General features: G+C 40.8%; 1 protein-coding gene across 3 annotated transcripts in view; it reads right to left on the bottom strand.

Annotated features, from left to right (window-relative positions):
- The window catches only part of LOC124037912 (CMP-N-acetylneuraminate-beta-1,4-galactoside alpha-2,3-sialyltransferase-like), a 103,577-nt gene that overhangs the window by 63,938 nt on the left and 20,018 nt on the right, over positions 1-19,621 (bottom strand). For all 3 annotated transcript variants that reach the window (XM_046353158.1, XM_046353157.1, XM_046353159.1), the window contains exon 4: positions 9,756-9,848. In XM_046353158.1, coding sequence (XP_046209114.1) covers positions 9,756-9,848 — 93 coding nt within the window. The remainder of the gene's footprint in view (positions 1-9,755; positions 9,849-19,621) is intronic.

Here is a 19,621-nt window from a genome sequence, read left to right as displayed (position 1 = left end):
ATTTCAGTTTATTTTTAATACGTTTGCAAACATTTCAAAAACGCTGTTTTCACTTTGTCGTTATGGGTTATTGTGTGTGAGGACTTTTTTAAATATATATTTTCGAATAAGGCTGTGACGTAACAAAATGTGGAAAAGGGGAAGGGGTCTGAACACTTTCCGAAAGCAGTCTCCAGACACCAACTAGACAGACAGAACCCCCATGTGGACATAAGGCAGGAGATGCTCTGATTTAATGTGAGGCAGCATGCTTTACAGGATTACAGGAGTTGTGTTTCAGGTCATCTACTGGCTGTCCCTGTCTTTATCAGCACCCAGAGTACAGCGAGGGAGGGAGGGAGGCATGGGCAGAGAGAAAGAGAGAGCGAGCGAGAGGTGACAGCATCCTTCATCCAACATAGCGTGAGAGGAAATGCAGAGATGCATCTAAAAACAGATCAAGACATAGGCTTAGCTGAGCGAACGCTGTCTGGACAACTGTCAGGAATGCATGGGAACACTACAATAACTACAAGGGGTTATGCCTCAATGGGAATCTCCTGCTCACCAGTCTGTTTCAAACAGTTGCCAATCCACTGACAGAAAGACTAGTTTTTGGCATCAGCACTGTTGTTTTGACAAACAAACCTTACTGCTGTCTATCTTCTGTCTGTGAATGATTAGCCACATCGTCTTGACAGACCACACAAAGGTAAAACCTATTGAATATGAAAAACCTGTGATGAATGTATGTGACACGCTACTAACAAAAGCAATGGTTGCATCATCCATGGAAATCAGATGCTTTGTGACATTCAGTAGTTCCACCCCTCATTGCAGGTAGTTGACTGATTCAGGGGCATATGATGGTGGTGGCAAGGGTGAGAAAGAGCTGTCATTCTGCACAGCATTGTATCTCATTGGTCTTTACAGTGAGAGGGAGAAACAACAGTTCACCCAGAGGCCGGAAAACCTCCTTCAAAATGCCCTGCCACCTGCACCAATGAAAATAAATTCTGCATGACCTCAGTGTAGATGTTTACTGTCCTCAACATGTCACCTGATATGTCAGATACATCTGATGAGGGTATTTTCCACAGTAAGGGTATCATCACAGTAAGCTGATCATTCTACCACAGGACTTATAGTAATTGTAAGACTCCTACAAACAACATTTCCAATTGATGATTCTCCCTTTTTATAGAGTTTTCCCCATACATCTGAAGTCCGATTGAGTTTCAGGGTGCATGTTCAACAATGCATGTAAAATGCATATTACATAGTTAACAAGTCTTTGTTGATTTAGTGTTTCAGCTAACATTGTATTATGTTGTCTATTTACTGCTCACATGTCTTCACTTTAAGGCATTCTGCCTCAGATGTACAGCGGCTATATTATTATGTTCCCAAAACACAAAAACTGTCCAGTTGTGCAGATGTTTCTAAAATGGCAGGTCGCCTTGTGGTTAGAGTGTTGGGCCAGTAACCAACAGGTTGGTGGATCAAGTCCCTGAGCTGCCACGGTCAAAATCTGTTGTTCTGAAATAAGAATAATAATTTATTCTTAAATGACTTGCCTATATAAATATATATTTATTTTTAAACGTGTCTTTTAGGCTGCAAAAACATTCACTTGATATTACAAGAACGTTCCCAGAAAACATTTAGTCTCTTTAAAAGGTTCCCAGAATGCTTATTTAGGTTGTGGAAACATTGTGGGGATATGGCAAGAAATTCCTAAAACACTTAAACTGTTCAGTTGTGCTGACATTAAGATAATATTTTCTATCAAGGGTGGGGCAGATCGTTTAAAGGCCCACCTCAATTTCCACATCCAATACTGAAGCAATACATATTCAGGAATTGGGGTGGGAACATTGTGGTGATTTCCACATGTAGCAGAGAAATAACAACAAATAGGGCACAGACTGACAACTGTCAGTGTAACTAGCTAGCATGCTAACCTTAGCCAGCTAATGGAAGCTATGAGAGCACCTTTTCAGTTAAGACAGGCATACTGTAAGTCAGGTGAACATCATTATTTCAGAAAGACTACCAGTTCTACATAGAGCATGCTGGGAAATATTGGTTCTATCGCATGGAGATTTTCAGAATAGTCTGTTTTACTGTAATATATGTGTTTTTGTATGAACATTGATTAGTTAATACATTTTATGCTACACAAAGATAAATAACATACAGTTTTCTAAACCAATCTAATCTCTTGGATTTATTGCACCCGTTACTGAGATGGTTGTTCCAGTTTAGATGATTGAGGTAGTCTCAGTATTCACTCATTCCTATCCTGGCAGCCATTATGAATGCAGGTTGCGGATGATTAACAATTCCACTTATTGGATTTCCTAACTCTGGCTGGATTCCAATAGGAATTACACATCACTTTGCAAACCAGCATAACGTAATTTGCAGGCCAAACCAGGAGATTCCTAACACCACTGTGTTGGGGGTATAATTAGGCCCTCAAAGAAAGGCCTTATAAAATGTAATGTATTGACATAAATAATACAAAATATAAGGATAATCTTTCATAGAAAGGTTCCACCATAACCCTCCAAAGACAAAGGGGTTCTGGGTAGAACAGTTCATAGACAGTTCTAGGAAGAACATTTAGATTATGAAGGGTTCTACCAAGAATCATTTTATAGAGTGTTCTAGGTAGTACCATATACAGGGGGTTCTTTGAAGAACCCTACACAGAGGGTTCTAGCTGGAACCTCTGCAAAGGTTTCTAACCAGCACCAAACAGGGTTCCCCTATGGGGATAAACCTAAAAACCCTATATGGTTCTACTTACACTCTTAGAAAAAAAGATGCTACCTGTCTCAGCTAAACCGTGCCTATACAATCTGTTGACATGTTAAGGGTTGACATTTTACTCTTGCCGTTTGATAATTCCAGTGAAACCGTGTTAATTTTTGGACATTCACACGGACATTATCAAATAGCGATATTCTTTGTCCCTGTCTTATTTCAGCAAGCTAGCAAGCTGTATATCAATGACTATCTAAATTGTGACCTTGAATCCACCCTGGAAATAGAAAGAATATGAGCTCAGGTAATATGGATAACCTAAATAGTGAACAGTTTGGAGCATGTATTGAAGCAATGGGTGAGATTGTTTTGCATGCCCTGGTGTCCCGGGTGGATGGAGATTTCTCTTTAGGGATCAATGGAATGGTCAAACGAGCAAACCATGCACACCCGGCCATGCAACACAAATTTGCCTAAAACGTTATTGATCAAGACCATTCATCTTGGGACGAGGGGGAGCCAGGTTCTAAAATGCAATCATATCACACAATTTTACTATTTATAAAATGTAGATTTTTTTTAATGCAGACTAGCCAAAAAAATAAGTAAACCTTTACAAATATCCAATGAATTGTGATAAGTTTGCCCCATGGCAAGGTGTCCAAGTGTAGGGTCGTCATTAGTTAACACAGCCACAAAGTCAGAAACACTGTTGGTTTCTAAATAAATCACACTGCTAACCTTAATTTAAGGTTAGGCGAAGGGACAAATCGAAATTGACAGAATGGTTACCTGGGTTCAGTGAATTGTTTGCAGCAAATATTTCAATATAACAGGCCGGAAGGACAACACAATCGTTTAATTTTATTTTTGTATTGGGTGTATCTATCGACTGCATGTATAGGTCCGGAAAGATTTATCCTTTGTTTTGTTATTTTTGTTTTACTCTGCCTGCAAACACGCTAGATGATTCAGAATCCATTGAAGAGCTTGAACGAGGAGGCGGATTCTGGTAGGAAGCGGAACATGGCGGAAGCAGAAGTGTTGTTTGATGCTGAAAGCATGTCGAGTACAGTTAGCGAGAAAAATGTGTGGACAACAGTGAAGTCCAAGAATGGAACAAAAAGAGCTCAAATAGTTGTGGAAAATGAGTCTGATGACTCAAAATGAGCCTGATGAACAATCTGGACTTAAATGGAGATGTACTCTTATAATATCCACCTGACCAGCCACCCCTCAGAGCCTGGTTTCTCTCTAGGTTTCTTCCTACGTGTCTGCTATTCTAGGGAGTTTTTCCTAACCACAATGCTTCTACATCTGCATTGCTTGCTGTTTGGGGTTTTAGGCTGGGTTTCTGTACAGCACTTTGTGACATCTGCTGATGTAAAAAAAAAAGGTTTTATAAATCGATTTGCTTGTTGGACTACGTTTTTTTTGGACAATGATGTTTATTTGGGAAACCCTTTTTGAAGTCCCGACGATGGTGAAGAAGGCATTGGGAAAAATGGATGCAGTCAAAGTAACCAGGAGTGGTGTGGTGTGGTGTGGTATCTAAAGAGCAAAAAGAGTGTGCATTGTGGCTCGCATGATGTGAACAGCTTTGATAATCCATATCTAAGGTAGTTTTACAAAGGGTCGGAAACTCTCTGGTAAATTTCTGGGATTTTTCCGGAAGTTTTCCATTGGAAGTTAAGCCTGGGAATTCGGGGAATTTTTAGGTCTTGTGGCATATTTTGGTTAAACTATCCTCAATTCAATGGAATTGCAACCCTCTGCATGCACAGTGCATTCTTTTATCACATGTGATGGAAGAGTCCACTGCACATGTACAGCTGATTCTCAAGATCTTGCACACTTATCTGTTCATGGAATTGTATTTGTTTTCTTTTCCACTATTTTTTTTTGTAATATTTTCAGGAAAATGCCACGGGCACTATCTGATGTGTGGAGACATTACACTGCCGCTAATGTAGAAGGAAAAGCTGTGTACATTTGCAAATACTGTGCCAAATCATATGTGAAGAATGCAACAAAGATGCACAATCATCTGGCCAAGTGCATAAAGTTCCCTCAGCTGTCACAACAAGCAACCTCTGAAAATAGTCCCTCTACTTATATTAGCTTTAGATTACATATAAAAATCCAGTAAAAATCATAATTGAGATTTACTGTAAAAAAATGTACATTGTGTAAAAAATGATATGTTTTTCATGATCTGCAGTGATCCTAGATCAGCACTCAGAGTCTTGGATACCTTATATAAAAGCAACATGCAAGAATTCCAAAGGTTTTAATGAGTTACAGTTCATATAAGGAAATCAGTCAATTTAAATACATTCATTAGGTCCTAATATATGGATTTCACACAACTGGGAATACGTATATGAATATGTTGGTCATAGCACCTTAAAAAAAACACTGGGACATTTTCAAGCTTCCAGTAATTGTTTACAGATCTCTGTGACATGGGGCCATGCATTATCATGCTTCTGAAACATGGGGTCATGGTGGTGGATGAATGGTACAAAAATGGGCCTCATGATCTCTTCACGGTATCTCTGTGCATTCAAATTGTCATTGATAAAATGCAATTGTGTTTGTTGTTCGTAGCTTATGCTTGCCCATACCATAACCCAACCGTAACCATGGGGAACTCTGTTCACAACGTTGACATCAGAAAACCAGTCACCCACACGATACCATACAAGCTATCTGCCATCTGCCCGGTACAGTTGAAACAGGATTTATCCGTGAAGAGCACTTCTCCAGCGTGCCAGTGGCCATCGAAGGTGAGCATTTACACACTGAAGTCAGTTACGATGCCGAACTGCAGTCAGGTCAAGACCCCGGTGATGACGACGAGCATGCAGATGAGCTTCACTGAGACGTTGCAGCCCGCCTGGTGTTCAACCTTCCCAATTTCTCCCATGTCCCTCCGCTCCTCCGCACTCTCCACTGGCTTCTAGTCGAAGCTCACACACACTACAAAACCATGGTACTTACCTACGAGCAGCAAGAGGTACTGCCCCTCCCTACCTTCAGAATATGCTAAAATCCTACACCCAAAACCGAGCACTCCATTCTGCCACATCTGGTCTCTTGGCCCTCCCACACTTTTCAATGACGGCCTAGGAACAGTGGGTTAAGTGTCTGTTCAGGGGCAGAACGACAGATTTGTACCTTGTCAGCTCGGGAATTTGAACTTGCAACCTTTCGGTTACTAGTCCAACGCTCTAACCACTAGGCTACTCTGTCGCCCCATTGGCAGGGCAGCTCCCAATGGTGGAACCAGCTTTCCCCTGAAGTTAGAACAACAGAGTCCATGCCCATCTTCAGAAAACATTTCAGATCCTACTTCTTCCAAGAATATCTTAAATAATCCCACATCACCCCCCCGAACTAACACTCACACTTGACTTTTTCTGCCTTACTAGCTCTGACTTTGCTGATAGTACATGTTTCCTCAAGGTAGCTTACTATGACTGTGATATGTGGTTGTCCTGTAAACTAACTGTAAATCTCTCTGGATAGGAGTGTCTGCTAAATGACTAAAATGTAAATAAGATGGGTGAAGTGATACCAATATTTCCCTGGATTAGATATGTATAAGAAGGTTTGAAAGAAAGCGTGGAATTCCTGATTAACCATACTGACATGGCTATAAACTGAAAACATTATATGGGAGAGCGCTTCCCTGGTGGTGCAGAGGATAAAAGATCTGAGCTGTGTTCGAATACCCATACTAACATATTGTATACTACTTACCTAATGAGTATATACTACATACTATTAGTTAATTTTAGTATCATGTAAACAAACGGTATCGTTTCCGGTGAGCGTACTAGGGCTTTGCCTGTCTAATGGAAGTTGCTGCTGTTGCAATGCAACCTCTCGCTAGCTTGTTAGCATATCAAATTACTAGCTAGACATTTTATGACTTCGGGTGTGTTCGTAAATTCAATCTGGAATGCCAGAGTGCGCTCTGGGCGTTCCAAAATCAAGAGTTGACAGATTGTCCATTCTTAAATTCAATGTGTTTTGATCTCGGTGCGTTCAGAGCACACACTGGATGCTCTGGCCGAGGAGTAGGGTTTGATCCGAGCATTCTGACCTCGGCAGTCAAGCACCCAAGCTAACTGGCTAACTATGGCTAGATTGCTAGCTACTTCCAGACACAAATGAGAAAACACCTCACTCTGACCATTTTACTCACCGTAGCAGAGCTGGTTAGGCTGTTTTCATGTTATCCAGAGTTTTGGTGACTGTGTAACTGTGCTGCTGGAAACACATTTAATTATGTTTTTTCTTTGCTGACGTTTACTAACACCGGTCTTATTCATCGGGTGTTGAGCGTTTCTAAACTCATCAGTTATTCTGTGCTCTGACGCACTCAGACGAGAGTGCTCTGAAATCAGAGTAGAGAGCCAGAATTAACAATGTCCATTGAGAATGCACAATGACTATACCACTTAGCTAAGAATGACATGAATAATCAAGACAATAAACATTGGGTAGTTAGTTAGATAGCATATATATACACACTATTGTTTTTTACCACTTTTTTGTGGTATTCAATTGGTAATCACAGTCTTGTCTCATTGCTGAAACTCCCATACGGACTCGGGAGAGAAGTGCATCCTCCAAAACACCAAGCTGCACTTGACACAATGCCCACTTAACTCAGAAGCCAGCCGCACCAATGTGTCGGAGGAAACACCGTACACCTGGCGACCGTGTCAGCATGCACTGCGCCCGGCCCACCACAGGAGTCACTAGTGCGCAATGGGACAAGGACATCCCTGCTGGCCAAACCTCCCATAACCTGGACAACACTGGGCCAATTTGTTCGCCGCCCCATGGGTCTCCCGGTAACAGCCGTCTGCGACAGAGCCTGGACTCGAACCAAGGATCTCTAGTGGAACAGCTAGCACTGCATGCCTTAGACCACTGTGCCACTCGGGAGGCCATGATAGCATATAGTTAATATATTGCCTGGCAAGTTCGATGTATTAGTAGCCAACTAACATTAGGTAGCTAGCTAACATACCAGTACATACAAGCAACTGCTGTAATGATATGCTATGCTATGTGGTTCATAAGGCTCACATAGCTAACAAATTGTCAGCCAATGTAACGCAACTTATTTGAAAAGTCATTACTTTATTATATTGCTCAACATGTTCTTAACATTTATCATAATTAGTTAAAGCAATGAATTTGTATCCGCTCTCATCAGACTTCAGCTGCATATTTGCTGCCATTTTCTTCAAATGTGAAAACATTGAAGCCATGCCCATTTTTCTGATGAATTGCATTATGGGTCCTAAAAGCTGCTTGTATACTTCATATTTTGGCAAATGTAGTACACCATCCGGGAACTTTTGGCATATTAACTATATCCATACTATGACCAATAAGCATACTACAGTACATATTCAATTTGCGTCACATATGGTTAGTATGAGTATTCAAACATAGCTCTGGCTTGAGACCCAAACATTGCAGGTTCAAACCACATGTGCAGATTGTCAACATATGAAGTGAAATAAATATGGTTGTATTTGTATGATTAAATGCTGTTCAAATGTCCTATGAGTGAAATTAAAATGACCCCATAATATTCTGGGCCCATAATATCACCTTAAAATGCAAATTGCCATTATATCAAGAGAGAAACATAATGGGGATTTATTCCAATCTGCTTTCTCATGCTTTACAGAGCTAAACATGTGCATGTTGAGAATGTTGTGGTAATATTAGATCAAACTTAAATATAAAATGTTCTATATGTAAGAAGGAGAAACACCTGGCTAGACAAGAACATAAATGTGAAATGGATCGGGATTGCTCACTGACCAAAGTCTTCTCTTGTCCCCAAAAAGACAAAGTCAACATTCACTACACACCATGATCATTCCTTGCAAGCTTTGAGAAGGTATTTGTGTATGTATCGTTCAAAGTGAATTACACTGTCCTTTTAATAATGACCAATATCAAAACAACCAAATAAAGTTCACGTCAGTGGTAACTTATTGAGACACCTGACATTTGTAATAGATAATGATGTGTAAAATAGAATGTGCCTGACATTTGTAATGACCCAGTATGAAAATGTGTTTCCATAGCGTTGTGGATGGTAGGATATCAGAGACCCTTTGCCTCTGCCTGGTGAAAGATCAATCTCAATTTTTATTTCCTGGATTCCTTGTGCCCTCTCTCCTCGCTTCCTTCTGAAAACACACTGGAGGAGAACATCCGAGGTCCTCTCACTCAGATCTTTTCCACTAATATTTTTTGAGATGGCAAAGAGAGAGGACCCAAGGAATCAAGGAAATAAAAATAGAGAAAGATGCTTTGCTTCTGCCTGGTGATAGGTCACTGATATCCTACCATCCACAACGCTATGGAAACACATGTTCATACTGGGTCAGTACAAATGAAAGATTCATTGAGATGAATCCACAGGAAGGTCGTCATCTTCACTGGGAGTCACTGAGGGTGCCCTGACCTTTTAACCCATGATCTGTCCAATGAGAGGACCATCTGAGTCACCTGGCTGCCTCTAACTAGCTGAGGAGGGCCGGACAATGGGCTAGTAGCCTGCCAGCAGACAAGGAAATGGTTTTATGTGGAAGTTTTTTTCTGGATGGAGGAAGCGTCTCATATAGTATCTGAGATGGAGCTGACAATAATCTGTGGGTTTATTGTGATCATGCTGAAAATCCATGATGTGGCATATATAATACAGTAGGACACTGGTGATTTAGAAAGTACAACTGAATGTTAATGAGATGGAAAGGTGTGGTCAGAGAGTGAAATAAAACCTTGAATAAGGCCGTCAAATTAGCGCCATCATCATCTCACCCGGAGGTAAAACGCTTTACTTAAATGGGAGAGGAAATATTTATGGGGTGCTGAATCATATCGATGCATCAAAAACCAAATTATAAAAACTGAAAAACAGATCAGATGATAACACATGCACATTAAAAGAATTAGCTTACTTTGGATAAATGGCAGTCATCTTAGCAGCTGCATAGCCAGGCTTGCAGACTCCCTCGCTGAGATTGCCATACTTGTACATCAGCTCCAAAGGCCTGTGGAACAAAGAGGAAAGTCAGAGACGGTCACGCAAGGAGAAGAAAGGGAAGGGGATACCTAGTAAAAACTGAATGCATACAACTGAAATGTGTCTTCCACATTTAACACAACCCCTCTGAATCAGAGAGGTGCAGGGGGCTGCCTTAATCAAGGTTATTGGCACATGGTTAGAGCGTTGGACTAGTAACCGAAAGGTTGCAAGTTCAAATCCCTGAGCTGACAAGGTACAAATCTGTTGTTCTACCCCTGAACAGGCAGTTAACCCACTGTTCCTAGGCTGTCATTGAAAATAAGAATTTGTTCTTAACTGACTTGCCTAGTAAAATAAAGGTATTAAAAATAAAAAATAAAAACATTGGGAGCCGTTGTTGGGGGATAACTGTCTTGATCAAGGGCAGAACAGCAGATTTTTCCACCTTGCCAGCTCTGGGATTTGAACCAGTAACTTTTCAGTTACTGGTCCACCGCTCTTAACCGCTAGGCTAGAGGAAAGGCCATTTCATTCCATTCATATTCTTATCTTGTATTATTTCTTATTGTTGTTGCATTGTCAATTACGAACATGCAAGTAAGCATTCCGTTGGACAGTATATACCCCCTCATACTCAATTGGCGGACTGTGGTCCGGATATGGACCCAGAAAGGGGTCTTGGTCAGGTTTCAACCCCTGGTGTCATATAAACACCAATTAGACATGGAAAAATGTGTAGAATTGCAGGAATTTTGCATTAAAATGACTAAATGTTCTCTCCACTAACAAGAGTGCCTTAGACCGCTGCGCGAGCCCAAATAGTACTTGAGTACCCCTGGTGTATCCTGTACATACGACCAATAAAACTTGAAAAAAAAAGAATCTAAAAGCCTAAAAAGCTGCATAAGCCTTAAAAAAGAACCAGGAGTACGCTGTAAACGTGTAACAGTTAAGAACAAACAACCAGATCATTGAACCTTTGAATCCCTAATAAGATTGCAAAGAATAGATGTTGATGACAATTTGATGGCTCTTACTTTAAAGATCCTCAAATTATACTGTAAACATAGATTTTCATTTCTTTAATAATGCATAAGAGCATTTATACCCTCCTAAAACTGTTTAGCCTCATATACCCGGAAACTGTTCTGACTGGAGCAGCTGTAGTGTAGCAGCTTTAGTAAGGGGCTAAATGGTAAACAAATCTGAAAATCTTTTCACCGAAAAGGGGGGCAGCCTCTCCGCGCTGTCGTTTATTTATCTTTCACCTCTATCCAATGATTCAGTGATAAAGGATGAATCATGCACAGTAGTGATCATTTTGATTAAACTTCCATTAAAGATGAATTGTTGACATTTTATTTGCATATCAAATTAAAATAGTAAAAACATACGTGTTTTACCTAATTTTCAAGTAAAATGTTAATTATATGAATCTGAAACTTGATTGAATGACTTATGCATCTAATGAATTAGATGTTTAAATAATCACTTTACCTATCTTTATTTTGCCATTGTTTTGCCTTGTTTTGGCATTTAACTTGTTTTAGTATTGACATTGCCATTTAAAAGTAGTCAACTGGGTGGGTTTCCTATGGGCTGGGAGTGATCAGAGAGCATTGTCTTCTTCAAACTGAGTGGCTTATGGTTTGTAAACAAATGATTAAGGTAATATCCAGGAGCCAAAACCAAGATTTATACCGTGATATTGGTCCCAAGATCCAGACCCGGTGAGTTGAAACCATGACAAGTTAAAGACTGAAATTATGTAGTCTTCCATACCACTAGATCAAGAGTCCATGGGCCCTTACTTTAATTGTAAGAAAATCAAAGTATGTGAACCCTTTGGAAATACCTGAATTTCTGAATAAATGTGTCATAAAATTTGATCTGATCTTCATCTAGGTCACAACAATAGACAAACACAGTCTGCTTAAACTAATAACACAAACAATTAAAAATGTCATGTCTTTATTGAACACACCGTGTAAATATTCACAGTGCAGGGTGGAAAAAGTATGGGAACCCTTGGATTTAAAAACTGTGTGACCCTCCTTTTGCAGCAATAACCTCAACCAAAAGTGTTCTGTAGTGGTGGATCAGAGCTGCACAATGGTCAGGAGGAATTTTGGACCATTCCTCTTTACAAAACTGTTTCAGTTCAGCAAAATCCTTGGGGTGTCTGGTATAAACTGCTCTCTTGAAGTCAAGCCACAGCATCTCAAATCGGGTTGAGGTTAGGACTCTGACTGGGCCACTCCAGAAGGCGTATTTTCTTCTGTTGAAACCATTATATTGTTGATTTAATTCTGTTTTGGGTCACTGTCCTGTTACATCACCCAACTTCTGTTGAGCTTCAATTGGCGGATAGATAGCCTAACATTCCATTGAGCACATCTGGGACCTGTTGGATCAGAGGGTGAGGGCTAGGGCCAATCCCCCCCCATTAATGTCCGGGAACTTGCAAGTGCCTTGGTGGAAGAGTGGGGTAACATCTCACCGCAAGAACTGGCATATCTGGTGCAGTCCATGAGGAGATGCACTGCAGTACTTAATGCAGCTGGTGACCACACCAGATACTGACTGTTACTTTTGATTTTGACAACCCCTTTGTTAAGGGACACATTATTACATTTCTGTTAGTCACATGTCTTTGGAACTTGTTCAGTTTATGTCTCAGTTGTTGAATCTTGTCATGACCATACAAATATTTACACGTTAAGTTTGCTGAAAATAAATGCATTTGACAGCGAGAGGACATTTCTTTTATGGCTGAGTTTATATTTTATATTTTTCAAAGTAGCCACGTTTTGCTTTGATGACAGCTTTGCACACTCTTGGTGAACGGATAACCTCCACATGTGTGGTTCACACCGTGAAGCATGGAGGAGGAGGAGGTGTGATGGTGTGGTGGGGGTCTTTGCTGGTGACACTGTCAGTGATTTTAGAATTCAAAGCACACTTAACCAACATGGCTACCACAGCATTCTGAAAGCGATATGCCATCCCATCTGTTTTTGGGACTATCTGTAACGGTTTTTGTCTGGTGAAGGAGAGGAGGACCAAAATGCAGAGTGGTAAGTGTTTATCATATTTTAATAGAAAAACTGAACACTACACAAAATAATAACGAAGAGAAAACGAAACAGTTCTGCCAGGTGAACATACTAAACAGAAATTAAACACCCACAACCAAAATGGGGAAAACAGGCGACCTAAGTATGATTCTCAATCAGAGACAATGAACGACACCTGCCTCTGATTGAGAACCATACTAGGCCAAAGACATAGAAATATAACAACCTAGAAAAAAGAACATAGACTACCCACCCCAACTCACACCCCAACTCACGCCCTGACCAACCTAACAAAGACATAAAAAAGGAACTAAGGTCAGAACGTGACACGATCATATGTTTTTCAACAGAATAATGACCCCCCAAAAATCGAGGCTGCGTAAGGGCTATTTGACCAAGAAGGAGAGTGATTGAGTGCTGCATCAGATGACCTGGCATCCACAATCACCTGACCTCAATCCAATTGAGATGATCTGGGATGAGTTGGACCGCAGAGTGAGGGAAAAGCAGCCAACAAGTGCTCAGTATATGTGGGAACTCCTTCAAGACTGTTGGAAAAGCATTCCAGGTGAAGCTGATTGAGTAAATACCAAGAGTGTGCGAAGCTGAAGAATCTGAAATATAAAGTATATTTTGATTTGTTTAACACTTTTTTTTTATTAATACATGATTCCATATGTGTTATTTTATATTTTGTCTTCATTATTATTCTACAATTTATAAAGTAGTACAAGTAAACCCTTGAATGAGTAGGTGTGTCCAAACTTTTGACAAAATTGACAACAATGTGTAATTTTGGTCATAAAGTCAGTCTCGTTCAAAACTGAGATTTTTCGAGATGATAGGAAAAAATTGTATGTCACAGAATGAAGGGTACCGTAACTGTTTTCTTGGGTTGGGTTTATTTGGATCCTGTCAACATGCCCACAGCTGGCAGTACCCAAGTAATCATCAATTCGGAGTGCAGGTTGTTACAGGTTTTGTTTTTTACATTTATTGTTTTGGGATTTGACTTTAGCACATATAGCACATTAGCATGTAGGGCGCAGCTGGATTGTACCTCCAAAATGAAGGACTGGGCTGCTACAATGTCTCGCAGAATCTTCACCGGCTGCCTTACAGTCGGCTTGTACCGCAGGGTTCATATCTCTGCAGAGTGGCGATGCTTTTAAGCAGCCGGTGAAGATACTGCGAGATATTGGGGCATCCCAGGCCTTCATTTTGGAGGGTGTTTTGCCTTTGTCTGACACTTCAGCAACTGGTTACAGTGTGTTAGTACAAGACATGGGAGATGGTTGCATGGAAGTTCCTTTGTATAATATGGAACTCAAGTCTGAACTTAAGTCTGAACAAGTTACGTTATCATTGGAGTGAGGCCTAGCCTACCGGTGAAGGGGGTGTCATGCATTTTGGGAAACAATGTGGCTGGAGGGAAGCTCGTTCCAAATCCTGTCGTTTGTAAGGAACCCAGAGTAGAGAAAGCTGATGGGTTATCAGAAAAGTGCCCTAGGGTGTTCCTAGTTTGTGCCGTTACACATACTATGTCTAAAAAAGTCGCCGGGAGCAAGTCTAGTGTTGAGGAGCGATCCCACCCTGGTCGATCTGTCCGAGACATTTATGGGTGATCTGGATTTTGCTAAACCCCCTGAGTTGACCTCTCCTTTGAAAACCCCAAAGGTGAGCAAGTATCTTCTAGGACCACTGAAGGAATAGAGGGTCCCCACAGTTGACACTTGAAGCAGCTGATTGCAGAACAGAGTAAAGATGTTTCCCTCACCCCTCTTTTTGCTAAGATACTGAAAGTGGCTAGCTCAGGGCTCTAGTTGTTTTGAGAGACCTTTAGTTGGCGCTCCCTATTTGATTTCTAGAAAAACATTCCTTTGTCTAAAATATTAATTTTTTTGATTGCTTCCCGTCTAAGTTTGGTGTGGGATTTTATTTTGTTTGCCTCTTCTTGAGCAAATTTACTGGATGCTCATGGTGGGTCTTTTAGGTTCGTTCCAGTTGTTGTTGCTAGTCAACTTTCAGTAGACCCCATGAGTGTCGTTCAGAATGCCTCCTAAAACCCCACCTGTTTTGGTTGTTGGTCACTGACCGTCAGTTCCCCCTCGTGTTTGGGCATCATTTTTGGTGTTCTTGCTGGGGAACGTAACAAGTTGCACGTCTGGTTTTACAGCGCCTCAGAATGGACCTTGAATGGGCGTCTATGGGTGCGTTCTGAGCGGATCCCTTTTCTCAAGTTGGTGACCATCGTTGGTGTGTGTTGCATTATGGGGATACAAGTTCCGACTCTGCAGTTGTCAGGCTCTTCACTAACTTTATCCTGCAGTCATCGCATGCATTGTGGGAGGCTCGTTTGTCAACCAATCATTAGGGTGTTTTTCGTAGACCCACGCGAACGTGACCAAAGACATGACTTAAACAGGAACCAACTTTGCCACAATTCATGTATACAATAGAAATGTACAAATTAATGTGATATTTTAGGTTCTCTTTCACCAATGTATTATACAATGTACACACATACATTCTCAATTTAAGTGTGTGATATGGTGGCTGGAGAACAACCTTTTATAAAGAATGGCAACGCTGCCATATTGCACTTAGCCTTGCTGTTAGAAAACCAGACCAGTGTCAGACTTGGCTGTCAGATGCCCCTCCCCCGACTTCACTCCTCGACTTTTTTCATCCACTCAAATGAGCACTTACGACTATTTTCATCCACTCAAATGAGCACTTACGGCAGGAGCGTCAAACAACCGCCAGTTTTTATTGGCTAATCTCTGTCCATCACCATCTAGTGCAACCCTTAGAACCTCCCCCCTACATTGTGAACTTCAAAGTTCAAGAGGCGCAAGTGATTTAAGGAAGTGAGTTAGAAAATCTGAAAGTACGCATCTTAGAAATAGTTTTTACACGTAAACTTTATATGCCCAACTCAATTGTGCTTCCCCAAAATAATATGGTTCATGTGATAGAACATCTTGTTTTCCACTCGCTTCCACAGCCACAAAGTAAAAATGGACTACAAAAATGTGCTTTTTGGTCATAATTTAAGGTTAGGGTTAGGCATAAGGTTAGCAGTGTGGTTAGTGTTAGCTTTAAAATCAGATTTTAAGAAGAGGCATTTTAGAAATAGGCAAGGTTTATGACTTTGTGGCTGTGTTAATTAGTGACATCCCTCTCCCGCCTCGATTTAGAGCTGCGCCTCTTAACAGAATTTGAATTGATTAGCATGTCACTCAGTAAATCCAATACCCCTGAATTCCAAACAGTCCCACACTGTTACCAGGCTCTATGCGCCAGCAATTCAAGCCTTGGGACGAGTTTATCCAAAGTCAAACCAACTTTGCCACGGTCACGCACCAGCCGGCTGAAGCTAATTGGCTAAATCATTTGTTTAACTCTTACCACCTACGAACACACGAGACACCCACATCAAACCACAACCCTCAACCAACTCACGGTTAATTCAGTCATGGCTGCTATCATTTCTTAATGAACCAAATCTAAAACGAGGAACTAAATCAGGAAGTGCCCCAGGAATTACAGTATCCCTCTGTTTCCAGCAAGCTAAATATATCCCCAAGAGGCCCCTAAAATGATTAGGAAAATGGTTTCTAGTCGAGGTGGGGCTGGTCGTTGGTGAGGGCACCAGTTGTCAACAGATCAATTAAGTAAAGAGAAAACGGTTGCCCTCACGGACAGTCTGTGTCACAAAAAGCCAGAGGAACTACATCAGTTGGGGAAAAGTAGGGCACAACACCATAGCATTGTAATACTAATCTATTCCACTTAGCAGACACGTTTGCATTTTATGAATGTGATCCCTGGGTCGTTCCACCATCTCAGATTGTTCTGAAATAGTTTGTTGTTAGAAACAGATAAGATTAGCATTCCTGCAACATTATTTTGTTGAAATCTAATTTAATTAACCTAATTGATTGCACCTAAATTGGCCATTTTAATTCATAAGATCCATATAATATTGAATAAATATAGTACCTAACTAAACTAACAATGTGTATATAATATCAGTTTTCTATATTTAACAAGTTGTCACGCCCTGGTCGAAGTATTTTGTGTTTATCTTTATGTATTGGGTCAGGCCAGGGTGTGGCATGGGTTTTTGTATGTGGGTGTGTATATATTGGGATTGTAGCTTGTGGGGTGATCTAGCAAAGTCTATGGCTGTCTGGAGTGGTTCTCAATCAGAGGCAGGTGTTTATCGTTGTCTCTGATTGGGAACCATATTTAGGCAGCCATATTCTTTGAGTTTGTTGTGGGTGATTGTCCTTAGTTCCTGTCGCTGTGTTAGTTGACACAAGTATAGGCTGTTTCGGTTTTCATTACGTTTATTGTTTTGTAATGTTTGTGTTATTTCGTGTTTACGTTTGTTTGATTAAACATGGATCGCAATCTACACGCTGCGTTTTGGTCCGACTCTCCTTCAACACACCTAGAAAACCGTTACACAAGTAGTATGGAGCGGTGGCTCTGAGTATTGTTTCTTCATACTATGTAATGCACAGTATTCTCAGTGAATTGGTGATGTTTTTTCCCCCCTGTTCAGATAAATTTCTCATTGAAGTTGTTGGGTTTGTCTCGTCCTACATCCTGAATCCCCCCATTGTTAAAGGGAGAGTTCACTCAAATTACATTGGTTTTCTTAAGCAGAAAAACTGTAAGCAGCCTATGGACCAGAGGGGTAATCCTACGAAGCAGGTTTGAGGAGTTAGTGAGGTAACTTTGGTCAACTCTGGGCTCAAATTGGGATAACCGTTCATCACTGAAAGTCACTCAATAAGCCATCAGCTAAAATATTTCAGATTGTAAGTTAGTCTTGCGGTCAGCAATCTAAACTTGTAGTAATCATGGTCTAATTTCCGACCGGGCGGCCCCCATTTGATTTTGTTAGTCACACACAGTCAGATATCATAAAAACTGCAAACATTTCTCTCCACCCCATGGTAAAATGTGTAGAATTGCAGAAAATGTTGGGGCCCCCAAAAGACTGACTGCATGTGGTATGGATGAGGGTACGCGGACCCATGAGCCACTGCGGCCCCCCTTGGTGACTGATTTTTTTGTTGTTGACCCCCACTCGCATCAAATTTGCCCCTCCCTGCATTGAACATTTAGCAATGACAGAATGCATTTTAGACTTCAAGCACAGTAACACTTTTGTTTGACTTAATAGAATGATTTTATCGATAGGAGTGGGGGAAAAGGGTGCTTGTGGTTGTGCATTCATAAGCACACAAGCACATCAAAGTTGGCATTAACGAGAAGTAATCAAATAAAAGACAACATTACTAAAAGCCTATTTCACATGATAGCCTGCTGCATTTGCAATAACTTTTCTTTCATTTAGACTTTGGCACAAATTAAAATGTGGCACTGACACACCCATGGATTGACGTTTCAGCATTGTCTCAATGAAGAGTTTGGCACTCGACTAGCCATGTGTGACATGCACGCACAGTTGCATCCCTGCTAGAGTTAGTGGCAGGGGGACAAGCAATATGCACTGCCGTAGTACGGATGAAGACTGAGCTGAAATGTGAAGCTAACTGAAGCTGGTTAGCTTTAGAAAACCCTGAGTAGATCTAGCTTGCTTCGTTGGCAATGTTCCCTGTTATTGTCAGCACTGAGCAAATTTCACGTCTTCTGAACGCAAACGTCCGGCGCGCGTTTACTGTGAACACTAAGGCTGTACTTGCTTTAAGTTAGTTTTAAACCGTGGCCAATTAAGTAACCGTGGCTATTTGATCCGAATGGCCTACCATAAAAACTAATGGAGAAAAATGCATCCCATAACATTAATATGGAAACAGCTGTTCTGTCATTCAGCCCACAGTAGCAGCAAATGTGTGGCGTTAAATGTTGGTCTACATTCCGTGAGACTTTTGAAAAAAAACATGCGGGGTTTGACATTTTAACCTGTTTATCCACTTGTCCTTCAGACAAGGAGGTGACTGAAAATGTTGTTTCATGCAAGAAACCACTTTCCAAAATCAAATGCATTATTATTCCCATACCATTATTACAGAGAACCAGACAAATTATGCCTATTGGCTACTTAGCTTATTCAAGACCGTCTCAAAATACAACACTGCCCTTTTAACACAAAAAAAAGCTCTTTACCTGACTTGCTTTTCAAAGTTGTCTAGAAATGCACACATTTTGTGTTCTTGTAGTAAGCAATCACTCCCACATTCTTGACTAGAAATGAGCTATAACAAGGCTAATAACTCATTAACTAGCAAATAATATGATCAAATGTGCACAGGTGGCTGGCTATATGCAGCTCTCGCTTTGATCTCAAAACAAGCACGTCTACTCGTGACCGTTCATGCTGTAAACACAAAACAGTTGAAAGTGAGTGGCACAGATCCATATATAGTAATGCATATTTGCATATTAGGCCTACTTTAGCTCTGACTGGTTATGGCATACCGGTCTATGTAGAGTGTGGGCTGAGTCGTGCCTGTCAATGCAATTGAATCCTACTCCAATGCACTCAGCCTACAATAACATCGATTGCAGTTAGTTTTGCATACTAAGTCTTGCATAGTTGTTTTGTTTCGGTATGTTACATTGAAATTGGCTAATATTGTGTTGATTTGAGCACAAATCCCATGGTAAAAGCAAAACGTTGATAGTGTTAACTAAATTAGAAAACTCTAGAAAGTTGAGCTCAATCTCGTACTTCTCTGCG

This window comes from Oncorhynchus gorbuscha, linkage group LG06 (assembly GCF_021184085.1).
Source record: "Oncorhynchus gorbuscha isolate QuinsamMale2020 ecotype Even-year linkage group LG06, OgorEven_v1.0, whole genome shotgun sequence".
Classification (NCBI taxonomy): Eukaryota; Metazoa; Chordata; class Actinopteri; order Salmoniformes; family Salmonidae; genus Oncorhynchus; species Oncorhynchus gorbuscha.
This window is presented reverse-complemented; position numbering and strand designations above follow the sequence as displayed.